The sequence below is a fragment of the Giraffa tippelskirchi genome, chromosome 4, assembly GCF_054371585.1.
Source record: "Giraffa tippelskirchi isolate mGirTip1 chromosome 4, T2T-mGirTip1v1.2.pri, whole genome shotgun sequence".
NCBI classification, from domain to species: domain Eukaryota; kingdom Metazoa; phylum Chordata; class Mammalia; order Artiodactyla; family Giraffidae; genus Giraffa; species Giraffa tippelskirchi.
In genome coordinates this window covers 203,326,284-203,343,941 of record NC_137278.1, presented here as the reverse complement: position 1 = coordinate 203,343,941, position 17,658 = coordinate 203,326,284, and the positions used below count along the sequence as shown (strand labels likewise).

At 45.4% G+C, this 17,658-nt stretch overlaps 1 protein-coding gene and 1 pseudogene across 1 annotated transcript in view; one reads left to right on the top strand and one right to left on the bottom strand.

The window, feature by feature from the left end:
* The window catches only part of LOC145545734 (DNA dC->dU-editing enzyme APOBEC-3F-like), a 30,013-nt gene that overhangs the window by 1,474 nt on the left and 10,881 nt on the right, over positions 1-17,658 (bottom strand). Inside the window, exons 4-5 of the mRNA XM_081590531.1 lie at positions 4,303-4,550; positions 2,627-2,783 (exon numbers count right to left, since the gene is read on the bottom strand). Coding sequence (XP_081446657.1) covers positions 2,627-2,783; positions 4,303-4,550 — 405 coding nt within the window. The remainder of the gene's footprint in view (positions 1-2,626; positions 2,784-4,302; positions 4,551-17,658) is intronic.
* On the top strand, positions 13,067-13,601 carry LOC145545509 (glycine cleavage system H protein, mitochondrial pseudogene; annotated as a pseudogene).

Below are 17,658 nucleotides of genomic sequence, written 5' to 3'. Positions count from 1 at the left end.
CTGACTCTTTATGACCCCATGGACTACAGCACTCCAGGCTTCCCTGTCCTTCACCATCTCCCAGAGTTTGTTCAGACTCATGTCCATTGTGTTGATGATGCCATCCAACCATCTCATCCTCTGTTGTCCCCTTCTCCTCCTGCCCTCAACCCTTCTCAGCATCAGGGTCTTTTCCAGTGAGTTGGCTCTCTGCATCAGATGGCCAAAGTATTGGAGCTTCAGCATCAGCCTCAGTCCTTCCAAAGATTGTTCAGGCTTGATTTCCTTTGGGATTGACTGGTTGGATCTCCTTGCTGTCCAAGGGACTCTCAAGAGTCTTCTCCAGCACAATTCGAAAGCATCAATTCTTTGGTGCTCAGCCTTCTTTATAGTCCAGCTCTCACATCCATACATGACTACTGGAAAAATAGCTTTGACTATACGGACCTTTGTTAGCAAAGTGTTGTCTGCTTTTTAATACACTGTCTAGGTTTGTCATATGCTTTCTTCCAAGCAGCAAGTATCTTTTAATTTCCTGGCTGCACTCACCATCCACACTGGTTTGGAAGCCCAGGAAAATAAAACCTGTCACTGTTTCCACTTTCTCCCCATCTATTTGCCATCAAGTGATGGGACTGGATGCCATGATCTTAGTTTTTTGAAAGTTGAGTTTTAAGCTAGCTTTTTCACTCTCCTCTTTCACCTACATCTACATTGTGTTTTATGTAGCGTTTACATTGTATCAGCTATCACAAGTAAGCTAGAGATGATCTAAAGTATATGGGAGAGTGTGGATAGGTTATATGCAAATGCTATGCCATCTTACATAAGGAATTCAGCATCTGCAGATTTTGGTGTTAGCGGGGGTCATGGAACCAACCTACTCCTCCATATAGAGGGATGACTGCATTGCCCAATACCTTATCAATATTACTTTCATCAGTTTCTCTTAACTTTTTGAATACTGGGTAGTAGAAAAAGTCAGATGACACAAGTGACTCAGATTGTATTTTGATGGGGTAATATTGCTACAGCGCACACTCCCACCCCACCCAGCCCATGACAGCTGCCTTCCCCAAGTAGGTTCTGAGAAGGCTGCAGGCAGGTGGGGGATATTTTGCAGGAGTGGTGAGAGGATGACACAGGAGCTGCAGGGCAGTGGACTTATTAGGCACTGCTGATGCTGCAGTGGTCATCCAGGAGATCTGGCCATGCGCTCAGAGCCAGTTGGGGGGGCAGGCAGGATGAAGGTTGTGGGTCTCCCCTGTGGGATCCCAAGCCCTAGGCACAGAAGAGGAAGGTGTGTAACAGGCGAGGACCCAACCAGCAGAGCAGTTACTAGGGTCTGATCAGCACTGGAACATAACAGACCAGACTTCCTAAACATGTCATTGTTGTTAAGTCACTAAGTCGTGTCCGACTCTTTTGTGACTCCATGGACTGTAGCCTACCAGGCTCCTCTGTCCACGGGATTTCCCAGGCAAGAATACTGGAGTGGGTTGCCATTCCCTTCTCCGGGGGATCTTCCTGACTCAGGGATGGAACCCATGTCTCTTGCATCTCCTCCACTGGTAGGCGGATTCTTTACCACCGAGCCACCAGGGAAGCCCATGTGCTTTCCTCCAAAGCTAAAGGCCAAGCTTGATGACAACTCAGAGACCCACTACCAGCAGACTCTCTAAACAAAGCCTGGTGGGATGTCAACTGCCATATTGTATGAGGTTCCAGGAGGGTCAAGTAGAGACTTCACAGGCCAAGGACTTAGGAAAATGTATGGGAAGACACAGAATTCCCTGAGAGCCCCCAAATGGTGTAGGACTGATTACAATCTTTCCCACATTATCAACTGGCTTATGTGAACCTTTGTAATACCTGTGACAGAGGGACACCATTTGGGGGCTAAATTTCTTCCCATTTTTGAAACAGGAACTAGATTTGAACTATGACCCTGGGCAAGGACATCGGACACTATCACGGCTACGTGTGTGTTCTTGTGCACTCAGTTGTGTCTGACTCTTTGCGATCCCAAGGACTGTAGCCCACCAGGCTCCTCTGTCCATGGAATTTTCCAGGCAAGAATACTGGAGTGGGTGCCCATTTCCTTCTCCAGGTGATCTTCCCGACCCAGGGAAAGAACCTGTGTGTCCTGCGTCTTCTGCATTGCAGGCAGATTCTTTACTGCTTGAGCCATCCAGGAAGCCCCATCACCGCTATATCTGCATCCTTTTATTCATCTAGACCCCACCAAGCTGCTTGTGGGATCTTAGTTTTCCATGCCCCCCTGAACTGGGAGCACTGAGTCTTAACCACTGGACCGCCAGGGAAGTCCCTATAACTGCATTTTTGATAAAAACTGGACGCATTGCAAAAGGAATTTTCCTAGTATCTGACATAACACAGTCTGAAAACCAATGAATGGCAGTTGTAATTATATCTCCCAGTCATAACTTTGGGAAAACGACTTGTGCAAGCATCCTAAAACCTTGTCAGTTGTTTTGGACCTTAAAACTTTGCCGATCCCCTCCCAGCTCCCGGGATTTTTTCCCCCTTGGTGGGACACAATGCCGGTGGCACCTGAATCTGTGCTGCCCGCACTGCAATTCTAAGGCACCAAATAAATGTGATGAGAGTTTCCTGGGGCCTGTACCTGGTTATGAAAGACCCCCCAGTAGAAGGAGGCACGTGAGCGGTGTCTCCTTATTTCCACCTGGTAGCAGATGTAGGAGCATTTCCGCCCGTTGGCATAGAGTAGGTTGTGAAACTGAAAGTAGAAGGTTTCAGGATTTAACTTCACCACGTGGTCCCTGGAGCAAAGAGAGAAAAGAGAAAATGCAGAGAGCGCCCCCCCCACCACCCGGCATTCCTCCCGCTGGTGTCTCCACCGCTCTTGGTGCTCTGCTTCCCAGCAACCCTCCTGGGCCTTGGGAATTTTCTGCTGCCTTTGCAGGCAGGAAGGAAGATTGGGGAAGAGGAGACAGTGCTGGGTCAGCAGGGCGGGTGACATCTCCCCCTGGGGCCCAGGCTCTGCTCCTTCCTATGGCACCCCAATCCCCACTCTGGTTTTCCTGTCTACTATTAGTAAAACATAAAAGAGTAATAAAAACCTCTCCACTACAAAATAATAGCCTTTGACATTTCAGTTCCATTCATTCCTGACTTTTCACTTGTGCGTTTGTTTGTTTGTATTAATTTTTATTGGAGTAAAGCTATTTTATAACTTTGTGTTACTTTCTACAGTCCAGCAAAGTGAATCAGCTATACACATACGTGTATCCCCTCTTTTTTGGATTTCCTCCCCATTTAGGTCATCACAGAGCACTGAGTAGAGTTCCCTGAGCTATATAGTAGGTTCTCATGAGTTATCTATTTTATACATAGTATCAATAGTTGTTTTAGTTTTTTAATGTGAAGTTAACACCTAAATTCCCCGGCTCAGGCTACTGTTTCAAGTGCTTTCTGTATTTGAATTCATTGACACCTCCCCCAAATCCCCCGGGAGCCAAGCCCATTTTATAGAGGAGGAAGCAGGGACACATAGTGGGCAAGTGGCCCACCCAAGTCACACAGCAGTAAGTGATAGAGCCGGGGCACCCCCGACCAGACCAGGCCATTTCCAGCTGTGCCATTCTGTGACCTTGCAGCCGTGTGAAGTCTTGGATGTGGCTTTCTTTCCTACTCACTTTTAAAATAGGAGAATTTCCCCTGATGTTTCCTCGATTCTAGGCTTGTGGTACAGTTATAAATGTGAAGCGTGGTCACCTAGGGTGTGGCCAGGTTGTAAACCATTTAATGGTTTTATTTAAAGCAAAGGTTGTAAATAAAACCATTTATTTTTCTGCTCAGAGCTGAGGTATCCTTGGAAGAGGGGATTTCTCTACTTGCCTCAGAGAAGTATTCTCACACTGTGCTTACAGTGGTCTAAATAGTAGAGAAAATGGGTCGGAGTGCTGTAAACAAAATCCATCAGCTGCTTCAGCCATCCTTTGGCCAAATTCTAAGTGTTCATAGAGGGTGCAGCCCAGCACAGGCAGGGAGGGGACTGGCCCGACAGCCTTTCAGACTGACAGCTGGGCCAGAGGACCCTCAGAAAGGCATGGAGGTGTGGGAGGGGCCAGTTTAGAAGCAAGAGTGGGCGCCCCCCTCCCTGGAACAGGGCAAAGACTCCAGGTGGGAGAGGGTCCTTTCAGAAAAGATGCCAGAGGGGGGAAAGAACGGGGGCTGGGGCTGCAGAGACTTCAGGGAGAAGGGGGCTGAGGGATGAGACACAGCCCTAGAGACCTCGGGAGAGGGGACCCAGTGGACAGAGCGGGCAGGCAGCGGTACCTGGTCCAGGACATCTGGCTGTAGCCTCGGTAGGCTGGTTGCAGCCCTGGCCTTTGTCTTGAGTGCGGGGGCTCCAGTTCCTCTCTCAGGACTCTCGGGTAGAAAAACCCCTTATCTGTGAGTGACCTCCCAGACCGGCTCTGCGGAAGCCCGCCCTCCTTCCTGCTTTGGCACCGGGGGTGGGAGGAGGGCCCCGGGTGGGAGGGCCCCGGGGTGCTTTTCTTCCTCAGGCTCAGACCCACCTTCCCCTGGGCCCTCCCTCTTGGCTGAGCTCAGCCTCTGCCAGGGCCAGGGCCCTCCGTGGGGTAGGACCTGATGTTCCTGCAAAGGGAAAGAGAAAGTAAAGATGCCCGAGAGGGGGATGGGCCAGACCCCGGCTGAAGAGAGCAGACCGCGGCCCGTTCCCACTGGGGGAGGGCAGGCTGGAGCCCTCTCCACCCTACCCCCTCACCCAGCCCAAATCTGCGCCCAGCTCTACACCCGCCTGTTGAATGAATGGACGCCATGAGGGAGTGTGGCCCTTATGAGATAGGAGACAGGTGGGCTCCAGGTTGGAAATTTACAATAAGCCACCCTTCTGCTTGCATTTCCTGAGATAAGAGATAGGTGGCCTCCAGTTAAGGAATTTACAGGGTCAATAGACAGTCTGTCTCTTACCTCAAGGGATTAATCATGGCAAGGACAGTGAAAGGAAAAAACCCTGTCTGACAGAGGAAACCAGACACATGCGCAGAAAGTCTCCTTAGAAAAGAAAGTAGAAAGTAGAAAGTAGTCTCCAAGAAAGAAAGTAGAAAAGTATTAGTCGCTCAGTTGTGCCTGACTCTTAGCGACCCCATGGACTGTAGCCTGCCAGGCTCCTCTGTCCATGGAATTCTGCAGACAGGAATACTGGAGTGGGTTGCCATTTCCTTCGCCGGGAGATCTTCCTGACCCAGGGCCACCGGGGAAGCCTTGGAATCAAAAGTCAGAGGATAATTCCAGGCCATAATGAGTCTTGCTCCTCCCAGAAGCCTTCACTTCAAGATCCAACTTGGCTAGGGTGGGTGTGCACACCCTAGGGGAGGGTCCCGAGATAAATTAACCAGGGAGGACAAAGGAAGGTGATTGGCTTGAGGGAAGACATACCCAGAAAACAGCCCTTTTATGAAGGATTTATCATAAGGGATTTAAACTTCCCAAAGGTACGACTTTCTCTCTCTCTGAGCTCTCCCCTGTGCCTTTCTGAATGTACTTTTTCTTCTCAATAAACTTTTTACTTTACTCTTTACCTGCCTCCTTGCCTGAATTCATTCTTGACTAGGCAGGCAAGACTAGGAACCTTAGCCTTACCTGCTGACTCCTGTGGTCCAGGGGTTAGGACTCCTGGTCTGGGAAACGAAGATCTTGCTTCCAGTTGCTGGTTGCTGCCATTTGCTCCTGACGGCATCCAAAATCACTCCCACCTTCAAGTTCCAGCCTGCCTGGGGTTCAGGCTGTAACAGAGAAAACAAATCTGACTCCATGTTGAATCTGTTCCGTTAGCTCTAACCGTTGTGCTCTGTGGCCTGTGCCCGGTCGCACTGGCTCTGCAGCCTTATAAAACAGTGTTGCTTGGAATTTCCCATGGATTCAGGTTCTGGGTCCCACTCTAAAGCAGGGATGGTAGACACTGGCCCCAGGCTAACCACATGATTTTTTGTAAATAACAGTTTATGGGCACTTTTAAAAAGGGGAAAATTAAGGAGTTCCCTGGTGGTCTCGTGGTTAGGATTTGACACTTTCACCACCGTGGTAGGGTTCAATCTGTGATCAGGAATCTAAGATCTTCACATGCCTTGCAGCACAGCCAAAACTAAAAAAAGGGAAAATCAATCAATAAAGATTACTTCAAACACACACACACACGCATGCACGCACACACGCACATATCAGAATGCTGCCTAGAGCCAGGAATAGATGTGACAGACGGTTCTCCAGCCAGCCTCTGACCTTTAAAGGCACTTTCCCATTCACATAGAGATTAAAAGTTGCAGAACAGAAAGAAACAGTTGTCTTATTGGAGCTTTACAGGAACATGGTGACCAGATTTACCTGGACAGCTGGAAGAACAAAGGACTTCCACAGCAACCAGCAACACCCCCTCCCCTTTTAGGATTAAAGAAGCCTGAATTCTAACTCGGATAAGGTGGTTCTTTGGGACACTAGTCCACCATGTTCTTGGTCTGCTGGCTTTCCTAATACAGTCACTATTCCTTGCCCTGACACCTCTTCTCTCAATTTATCGGCATGTATCGTGGAGAGCAGTATGAGTTTGGACTCCAAAACAGGGTTTCAATAAACTAATTTGCACACAGATGTTCACTGTGCACAAGTGACACAGACTTTTAGCCCAGACCAGCCTGTGATCCACAGGATTGCTTTGGTTGCCTCCTGGACAATAATGCTGTAATAATACGCTAGTTGCTGCTTTACACCCAGAGCTGAAACTGTGGTGCACCTGCCTTCCCAGCAGGTGTCTCATGCCAGCAGACACCTCCAGGAGAAACAAAAAAATGTTACCATTCTGAGAGAGGCAATTCCTAGGCAGATTGATAAGAAATCCAAGGTCCCCAGGGAGGAGAAAGGGGTCTGGAGCTCTTGAAGTGGAGATAGAGGGTCTGGAATTCTCAAGGAGGAGAAAAGGACAAACATTTTTTTTCCTCTACATTCCTTAGTCTTAGTCAATTACACAACTCAGTTTAAACTCTGTACTAGGGATTATACAACAACAATGGAGGACAGTTTCTCCTTCCTGAAAACCTTCTGACTAATCCTGATATTTTAGAATGTAGACTATGGGAGTGGGTCTGGAGGATCTTTCTATTGTTAAATTCTAATCTTGTTATCCTAAATGTAAATTGTGGGAGTAGGTCTGGTAAAATTTTCACAAACTTGAGACATTCTTTTGATTCATCGTAACAACTAATTAGAAGGTATATACCTCTATTGCTAACATTAGCAAGGAGGTACTCTTTCTGCCACCTTCTGATGTCTATGTCAGAAGCTTTCTCTATCCCTTTCATACTTTGATAAAACTCTATTGCACAAAAGCTCTGAGCCTCGTCTCTGGCCCCAGATTGAATTCTTCTCTTCCAGAGGCCAAGAATCCCGGTGTCTTTTTGTGGGTCGGCAACAACCTTTCAATTCCCCGTATTTTCACCAATACTGGTGTTATGAGACCTCTCATTTCCCTAACCTGATGGAATGTGAAAAGCTATCTCACTGAGGTTTTATTTTATATTTTCCAGATTTCTAGGGAGGCCAAGCATCTTTTCATAATTTTCTGCCCCTTTCTAGAATTGTTGGCTGCATTCTTTGTCTGTTTTCTAGTAGGAAGTTTGTCTTTCCTTATTGCATTATAAGAATTTTTTCATATTCTGCATAGTAATCCTTTGTCAGTTATACACATTGCAGATACTCTCTTCCAATCTGTGACTAGGCTCTTAGTTCACGAAGTCTTTCCATAGGTAGATGTTTTAATTTTTAATGTTTTCAAATGTATCAGTTTTTCCATGCATGTGTATGATATAAGGCAGATACCTAATAATTAGAAAAAACTTTTCATTTCCTGGCCATGCTGCATGGCGTGCAGGATCTTAATTCCCTAACCAGGGATCAAACCTGTGCCCCACGCAATGGAAGCTCAGAGTTTTAACCACTGGACTGCCAGAGAAGTCCCAAGAAAATTCTTCTAAGATAGGGAAATAAATATTACACATCCTGTATTCTTTATTTGGGGCTGTGCTGGTTCTTCACTGATGCACGGGCTTTTTTCTAGTGGTAGGGGGTAGGGGCTACTTTCCCACTGCATTGCAAGGGCTTCTCATTGTGGTGGTTTCTCTGGTTGCAGAGCACAGGCTCTAAGGCACGCAGGCTTCAGCAGTTGCAGCATGTGGGCTCAGTATTGCAACTCCCAGACTTGAGAGCACAGGCTCAATCAAGAGTTGTGGCATGTGGGCTTAGTTGCTCTGAGGCATGTGGTATCTTTCCGGATCAGAGATCGAATCTGTGTCCCCTCCATTGTCAGGCAGATTCTTAACCACTGAGCCACCAGGGAAGTCCATAAGTCCTATATTCTTTAAGTCTTCCTTGGCGTGAATATTTGTTAACAATTTAATTATGACTTTTCACATCTATGTTTCTAAATAAATATGGTTATGGCTTTTCTTTCTCACATTCTTCTTCCTCAGTTTTAAAATCAAGATTATTGTAACTGCTCAAAATTAATTGGGGGAGGTTTAACTTTTTTTTCTTACTTCTTAAGAAAATTTAGTTCTGATATTTACAGGGTTGATTGAACTCAGCATAAAACTTTCTGGGCTGGTAACATGATATGATTGCTTTTGTGACCTTTTTAACTAATAATTGCATTTCTTTAAATGGTTTAGGGTTAACTCATGTGTTCTTTTTCTTTTGGCATAATTTCTATCTTTTTTTTCTAGAAAGTTGTTCATTCTGCCTCATTTTTCAGATCTATTGATGTGTATTCATAGTATTCTCTTCTGACTTTTTATACTTCTATAAAAGGTACAGAGACTTTTTATGGTGTCTATAACTATGACTCCATTTTACTCATAATGTAGTTTATTTTTGCTTTCTCTCTTTTTTGAAGAGATTTTTCAGCTTTGTCTGCTTCAGTGTACTAGGTTTTGATGTTAACCCTTTTGCTATTCCTTTTCTTGAACTGATCACTTAAGCTTCAAAAATCAATTTTTTTCTTTTTTAATACATGCATATTATGAGATAAATTTTATCTTAAGTACTGTTCAATTATATTCCACAAATTTGCTCTTTATTGTTTTAAATGATCGATGAGTTCTAAATATGTCTTTAACACATGAATTATTTAGCAAGGTGCTGGTTTAGGTGAAAGCAGAGATCCAATTCAGATCCTGATGCCCTAGCTTGAACCCACTGGAAATCAATATCCAACTGTCCATTAGTACCAGGGACACTCAGGGCTCAGCCTTCATCACATCCCTCAAGAAGCAAATACATCTCACACAAAATAGAACGAGCATTCAAATTTTACTAATGTTCTTGGATAGTTGATGGAGGGGGGTAACATTTCAGGGATGCATTCACTAGTCAAGTTTCAACCAAGAGTCAGAACATCTGTGATATATATATTTCATATAAGGGCTTCTCTTTTTTTCCAGCTTTATTGAGGTATAATTGACAAATACAATTGTATGTATTTAGAATATACAGCATGATGATTTGATACACATATTTGTTGTGAAATGATGACCACATTCAAGTTAACACATCCAGAGTCACCTTTTGTATGGTGAGAACTCTTAAGATCTACTTCTAGCAAATTACAAGTTTCCAATACAGGATTATTAACTATAGTCACCATTCTGTATATTAGATCCTCAGAACTTACTCATAACTGAAAATTTGTACCCGATGACCAGCATCTCCCCATTTCCTCCACCTCCCCTGGCAACCACCATTATACTGTCTGTCTCTATGAGTCTGACTTTTAAAAAGTTTCACATATAGATGATAACATACTTTGTTTTGTCTTTCTCTGGCTTATTTCATGTAGTATAATGTCATCCAGTTTCACCCACATTGTCACAAATGGCAGGATTTTCTTCTTTTTATGACTGAATAATATCTCACGATATGTGTGTGTGTGTTTGCAGTATCTCCTTATCCACTCACCCATTGATGGGGACTTTGGTTGTTTCCTTGTCTTGGCAATGGTGCAGTAAACATGGAATGCCTCACAAAGCTATCTCTCTGACACACTGATTTCATTTCCTTCCAATGTATACCCAGAGGTGGGACTCCTGGATCACATGGCACATATAAGGGTTTCCTACAGAACTCCCACTTTCTGGAATTGTGGGGGCTGGTTAAATAGTCTTTGTAAGATGCTGTCTTCATGTCTGATGCTGAAGTCTGCAAGAAAGCAGCTGGCAAGGGAAGATGGATGTTAGGTGTGGGTGAATGAGAACAAGCTGGGACCCTCGGTATGAGCCGTGGAGCACATGAGGGTGAACAGAAACCCCTACAATCATTCTTGCCTCTGACTTTAGTGGTCTGGGTGACCTGCTGGGGCCCTTCTTCAGCAAGATAAAGATGCCACCAGGGGGATGTGGGAAAGTCCTGGCAGCTGCAGGCACAGTTACTGCTTCACACCAGGGTGCTGAGTCTGGTCAGCTCATCAACACGTGAGCACCTAGAAGAGGTGCTACTTCACGTCCTCCCTCGAAATCAGCCAGGATAGTCCTCTCAGGGCCTGGTCCAAAACTACTGGGAATGGAACTCTGGGAAATGTGATTTGGCCTGGCCAAGCCCACACATTGCAAAGCTACCACAAGGGGGCAGGATTGGGATTGCATGGAACCTATAGGGTTGACACTAGTGAACAATAGTGAACCCTCTCATCCACAAACATGGTACCTCTCTCTATGTATTTAGGTCTCCTTTACCTTCTCTGGGGCTTCCCTGGTGGCTCAGACAGTAAAGAACCCACCTACAATGCAGGAGACCTGGGTTTGACCCCTGGGTTGGGAAGATCCCCTGGAGAAGGGAAAGGCTACCCACTCCAGTATTCTGGCCTGGAGAATTCCATGGACTGTATAGTCCACGGGGTCGCAAAGAGTCAGACACAACTGAGCAACTTTCACTGACCCTCTCTTGGGGCTTCCCAGGTGGTTCTAGTGGTAAAGAATCTGCTTGCCAATGTAGGAGACACAAGAGACTCGGTTCGATCCCTGGGTCAGGAGGATATCCCGGAGTAGGAAATGGCAACCTGCTCCAGTATTCTTGCCTGGAAAATTCCACAGACAGAGGAGCCTGTCAGGCTACAGTCCAAGGGGCTGCAAAGAGTCAAACACACACACATATCTTCTCTTAGACATCGGTGTATGGGTCTTACACAACATTTTCATGACAATGTTTAATGCTCTGTTTTCAGAGACAGATTTCTAGTAATAGATAACAGCAAACACATGTATACTGCTTACACTGGGTCAGGCACTCTTCATAATACATGTAGCTATAAATATAAACAAAGGCATTTAAGCCTCACAACCACCTGTGAGGAAGTTCTATTACTGTCTCCATTTTACAAGATAGGACTGAAGCACAGAGGGGACCCTTCTCCAGCGGATCTTAGGACCCAGAAATCTCCTGCATTGCAGGCGGGTTCTTTACCAGCTGAGCTACCAGGGAAGCAAGTAACTTGCCAAGAGTTATAATCCAGCAGGTGGTGGAGATGGGATTGGAACCCAGGCAGCTGACTCCAGCTACTCCCAATATTACCCTATTCTGCTTGGTAGTAGCTACCAGCGTTCACACAAGAGTCCAACAGCCCCGAAATCAACACTGACACTCTGTGAATATAAGATTCCATCTTATGTCCAGAGTCATTGAACTGGTGCTTTGAACTACTTCTATGACACAGCAAGATCTCTCATAACTGCTGTGGGGCGAGGGGACACTCATCTCTGTCTTACATTATTCTGTGTTTATGAAGATTAGCAAATATTTTTGAGCAAGTCCATGGAACTTCATCTGTAATAAGAAAGCTAGTAGCAGGCTGGTCAAGTCAAATTTTACAGGAAGAAAGCGAGTGAGAGGGATAGGATTTCCCTTCAAGAGAGTAAACAAACACACCATTTTCATCTTGTCCTTAGTGTAACCAAGCAGGGTGCCCCAGCCCCCACCCAGTGTCTTCCACCCACCTCTTTCTTGTCTGTAGAAAACCTTTAGCCTCCTAGGTCTTCCCTGAGTTCCAAAGAATAAATTTAACTGGAGAAATGAGAAAATTCAGAAACAAAGGACAACAGTCAAGCAAGACAAAATAATATAATAGTTTAGCCATTAAACAAAATCAAGGGCATTTAGAGTCTCCCCAAGGGCTATGGATAATATTCTGAGCCATGTCCTCTGAGCTGTTTTGCAGATACTGAAACCCCCAGTAAGTGGAAGAAGTTAACTGTATGTTGCCCATGAGCACGTAGACCCCAGATCAACTGGAACCAGAAGGTTGATGATGTTGATTCCCAGTTACTTCACCACCCACCATTCAGAAGAATGTCCATGAGCTGATCACACACTTCATGACCCCCTCCCTCACCCTGTCTCTAAAAAATTTTTCTTTGAAGGTCATCGGAGAGTTGGAGTGTTTTGAGCACTGGCTGTCTGGACTCCTTGCTTGGCATCTGCAATAAACGCTGCTCTTTCCTTCATCACAAACTGGTGTCAGTAGATTGGCTTCACTGAGTGTGGGTTCGTGGACCCAAGTTTGCTTCAGTAACATCAGGAAAGTACAAATTAGAACCAATATGAGAGCTTATCCCCACATAGGATTGGAAAGGATTGATGGGATTGGTTGTAGAGACACGTGAGCAATGTTCTGGGGGGAAAGAACACAGTTCTGATGAATCTGGGCTCGGGCATTCTCTGTTCCCCTCGGGCTCCTCATGGCCTCCTAAGCTCTTCCACAGTCACTGTGCCCCTAGCCAATGTCCGTCAACCGCGAAGATGATGAAGAACCTGGTGGAATTCTCTCCAGCGATGAGAACTGATGGTAAGCAGAATGGATGAACCTCAAACATAATTGAGTGACAGAAGCCAGACTCCAAAGGTTCTGGGGGGAGTGTGTTTATACCAAGCCCAGAAAGAAGACGAACTAGATAGTGAAGGACAGGGAAGCCTGGTGTGCTGCTGTCCATGGGGGTCGCCAAGAGTCGGACGTGACTCAGCGACTGCATAACGCCAACAGATGGCGCTGTGAGCGGCGCGGAGCTTGCAGGCCGGGGTCTGCAGCCTTGGCGCCATCTCTGCACCCAAAGCGCCCAGCCGGCCGGCCGTGGCCCTGGGGGCGACGGGCGGCCGTCATGAGGCCCTTCTCTGCTGTTGGATGTGTAAATTCACAGACAAGCATGAATAGGTAACAACTGAAAACGGTGTTGAAACAGGAGGAATCAGCAATTTTGCACAGGAAGCTTTGAGAGACGTTTTTGTGTGTTTTTTTTTTAAACTGTAGTCTGCTTGAAGTTGGGACCAAATTGGAATTGGACAAGCAAGAGGAATTCGGTGCTTTGGCAAGTGTGAAAGCTGCTAGTGAACTCTGTTCTCCTCTTGCAGGAGAAGTAACTGAAATGAATGAAACTCTAGCAGAAAATCCAGGACTTGTCGACAGATCTTGGTATGAAGATGGTTGGCTGATCAAGATGACGCTCAATAACCCTTCAGAGCTAGATGAAATAATGAGTGAAGAAGCATATGGGAAATACATAAAATCTATTGAGGAGTGAAAGTGGAACTCTTAAACTAGTTTGGAACAAAAACAAACAGACAGCAAGAAAAGATGATGTAACTTGTGTTAGAAATCAGGAGAATGGTTATCCTCGTGGAGACAAGGAGAGGGAGTAAGATGGGACAGAGGGGGGCCCCCGAGGCAGCTGGACTTTTCTTTTATTATCTACCTGGGGCATTCATTTGGGGAAACTGTCTGTCACACCATAATTAGAAATTTCCTTATAATCCCACATTTCAGAAATAATGCATAGTATTATAGCACAATCCATCACATACTGATTGGTTCAAGACTGAGAAAGGAGTACGACAGGGCTGTCTGCTGTCACCTTCTTTGTTTCATCTACAGAGCACGTCATGAGAAATGCTGGGCTGGATGAGTTACAAGCCAGAATCAAGATAGGCAGGAGAAACATCAACAGCCTCAAATATGTGGATGACACCACTCTAATGGCAGAAAGCGAAGAGGAACTAAAGAGCCTCTTGTTGAGGGTGAAGGAGGAGAGTCAAAGAGCCAGCGTAAGATTAAACATTAAAAAAGCTAAGATCATGGCATCTGGCCACATTACTTCATGGCAAATAGAAAGGGAAAAGATGGAAATAGTAAGAAATTTTTTTTCTTGGGCTCCAAAAATCACTGCAGACAGTGACTGCAGCCATGAAATCAGAAGACGATTTGCTTCTTGGAAGGAAAGCTATGACAAACCTAGATAGTGTGCTGAAAAGCAGAGACATTACTCTGCTGACAAAGGTCCGTGTAGTCAAGGCTATGGTCTTCCCAGTGGTTATGTACGGTTGTGAGAGATGGACCATAAAGAAAGCAGAACGCCAAAGAATTGGTGCCTTTGGACTGTGGTGCTGGAGAAGACTCCTAAAAGTCCCTTGGACAGCAAGGAGATCAAACCAGTCGATCTTAAGGGAGATCAACCCTGATTATTCACTGGAAGGACTGATGCTGAAACTGAAGCTCCAGTATTTTGGTCATCTGATGTGAACAGATGACACATTGGAAAGGTCCCTGATGCTGGGAAATATTGAGGGCAGAAGGAGAAGAGGACATCAGAGGATGAGATGGCTGGGTGACATCACTGATGCAATGAACATAAGCCTGGGCAAACTCCAGGAGATGGGAGGGACAGGGAGGCCTGGCATAGGCCTGCAGTCCATAGTGTCGAAAAGAGTCAGACATCACTGGGCAATTGAATAACAGCAACATTATAACATGGTAGATGCATGCAGAACACCACTATAGATGTGTTTGCATGCACATCTGTCCTTAGTTCATGGAGAAAGTTCTGGACAGGCACACTTAGACGTACCAGAGCATGTGTCTGGAGATGTTGGGTAGGGTAGGCACAGGGAATGGAGGAAGAGGAGATTTTCTTTCTAATTCTCTCAATCATAAGTTGTTTGAAGGAGTTCCCTTGTGGTCCAGTGGCTGAGACTCTGTGCTCCCAATGCAAGGGGTCTGGGGTTCAATCCCTGATAAGGGAACTAGATCCCACATGCTGCAACTAAGACCAAGCACAGCCAAGTAAATAAATAAATAAAAATAAATATAAAAAATAAGTACTTGAGTGTTTTACCAGAAACCTATAATTTGGTTTATCTGTATAAAGTATTTTTTTTAATACACAAGAATTGTTGTTGTTGTTCAGTCGTTAAGTCGTTTCCAACTCTTTGCAACCCTATGGGTTGGGATGATCCCCTGGAGGAGGGCATGGCAACCTATTCCAGTATTCTTGCCTGGAGAATCCCATGGACAGAGGAACCTGGCAGGCTACAGTCCATGGTGTCACAAACAGCCGGACATGACTGAGCAACTATACGACAAAAACATGAGACCACATTTCATCCTTTGCTATATGTCATTGGGGTCATGGTCACCCCAGAGACCCAGGGCTGCCTCTCTGTGTGATGGTCTCTCCCACTGACTCTCTGGCCTCCTGTTCACTGGGTTTCTCCCCCTGCCCACCCTACAGGCACCTCTGTCCCTACAAGTCCCCTGGACCTCTCCTTTTTTAGAGGGCAGTGGTCAGCCAACATGGGGCTCTAACTGGGTGAATGCGGAGCCCAGGTGTGCAAGGTCTAGTCTTTATTCAGAGTGATAGAATCACAGTAACACTGGGACTTTGTTCCAGGATCGTGGCTGGGACCTGGTTTGAGGCTGAGCTCCTCTCAGCCTGTGGGTTGACTCCTATTCTTCACCTGACCAGGGACAACCCCAGATGCAAAGGAGCCAGGGCCCTCTTATGCTTTCCTGCTGGGAGAGGAGCTCCAAGAAGATTTTCATAGGAAAGTGTGTCTAAATGTACCAAAAGCTCGGTGTCCAGCTCTAAGGAAATTTCCTAGCCCCAATTGTCCAAAATGCCAGAGATTTTTAAACTCAGTGTTGCTGCTTTATTGACAATACTGAAAATTTGGAAACTACCTAAATGCACTCCACTGGGGGGTTGATTGTATCAAATAAATCAGGAAATACTCAGACATAGAACAACATACGGCCTTTTGAGTAATGATGCATTCATTTCTGTATTTTATTGTTATGCGTGTATGATGAATCTTGATGACTTGAGGAAGTGTTTATGATGTGCTATGAAGGAAAAGCAGGACTGCAACTTGAAGGCGCTGTATGGTGTCCAGTGCAACGCGGTTCATGACCTGGAGGCCTGCCCTGTTCTCGGGGCTGTGTCTGTCCTCATCCATTTAATCCTTTTTCTACCCTGCACTTAACTGCGGAGGCACAAAAAGGATTAGTCACTCAGCTGAGGTTACACAGGTCGGAGGAAGAGTTGCCAGGAATTGAAACCCAGAAATCTATACCCACAGATCATGGCTACAGTCTGTCTTCTTTGTTGTGAACATATTGGGCAGAAAAATAAAATCAAGCAGAAGAAACATGAGGCTCTTCCTAGACTTACTTCTGAGCTAGAAGTCAAGCTTGATTATTTTTCCTGAATCTTAAGAGTTGAAGGGAGGTGGGGGTGGAGGAGAGCCCTGATGTGCTGTTTCCTGTCTGTTTCTTAAGCTGGGGAGTGAAGCGAATACTTGGTGTTCACAGTATCCTATTTAAGTCTTACAAAGAAAAGAGCATCTGTATTGAATATGTAATTAAACTTATTTAAAATATTGAGACTTCCCTGGTTAAGACTCTGCCGTCCAATGCAGGGGGTGCGGGTTCGATCCCTGGTCTGGGAGCTAAGATCCCACATGCCTCAGGGCCAAAGAAACAAAACATAAAATGGAAGCAAAATTGTAACAAATTCAATAAAGACTTTAAAATAATGATCCACATCAAAAAAAAAAAAAAAATCTCTAACAACAACCAACCGAAAAAAAAAAATTTAGTGGTGCACTTATACTTTGTAACAGGAGTGATTTTGGTTGTAGATCTGGGAACATTTTCTCTGTGATATTAACACACAAGTTGACTTCCTTTCTGAAATGTAATAGTTTCCTGATAGGAAACTGCAAAACCACTTCTTCCTCTACCAGGAAGCTTTTTTTTTTTTTTTTTTTAATTGTATCTAGATTAGGAGTTTGCTTATAAAATTGTGTAAACCTTTACATTAAAATAAAAATCTTGGCTATTAATTTCAGACCTTCTTCAATCATCCCAGGCAAAGGATTCAAGGACCACGTGGATGAGAGGTGCTGACTGGTTCAGACTAGCTCTGCTTTGCGACCTCTGACCTCGAGAGCCTCAGTTTCCTCACCTGTGCAGTGAAGCTAAGGGAGGGATCCTCACTGCTGGGCTGGGCGGGGGTTTGAGTGAGCCACTCACTCTCGTTCAGATATGAGGACAAGAATGTGGTGGACATTCAACACTCAGTAAATGTTACTTATTTTCACGTATTTTTGCTTCAGTTTAAGTCCTTAGTTTACAGCACAAGAGTGTTGTGAGGACCAGGGGTCACTTCCCAGGATGTATGGTTGCTCACAGTCAAGGGCCAACAGCACCAAAGACAAAAACCAAGGGCAGAATATGGAGGGGACAAGAGAGTCAAGGGTGACCGCAGGGTCCAGCCCAAGGGACTGCAGGCGTCTAGCTGAACT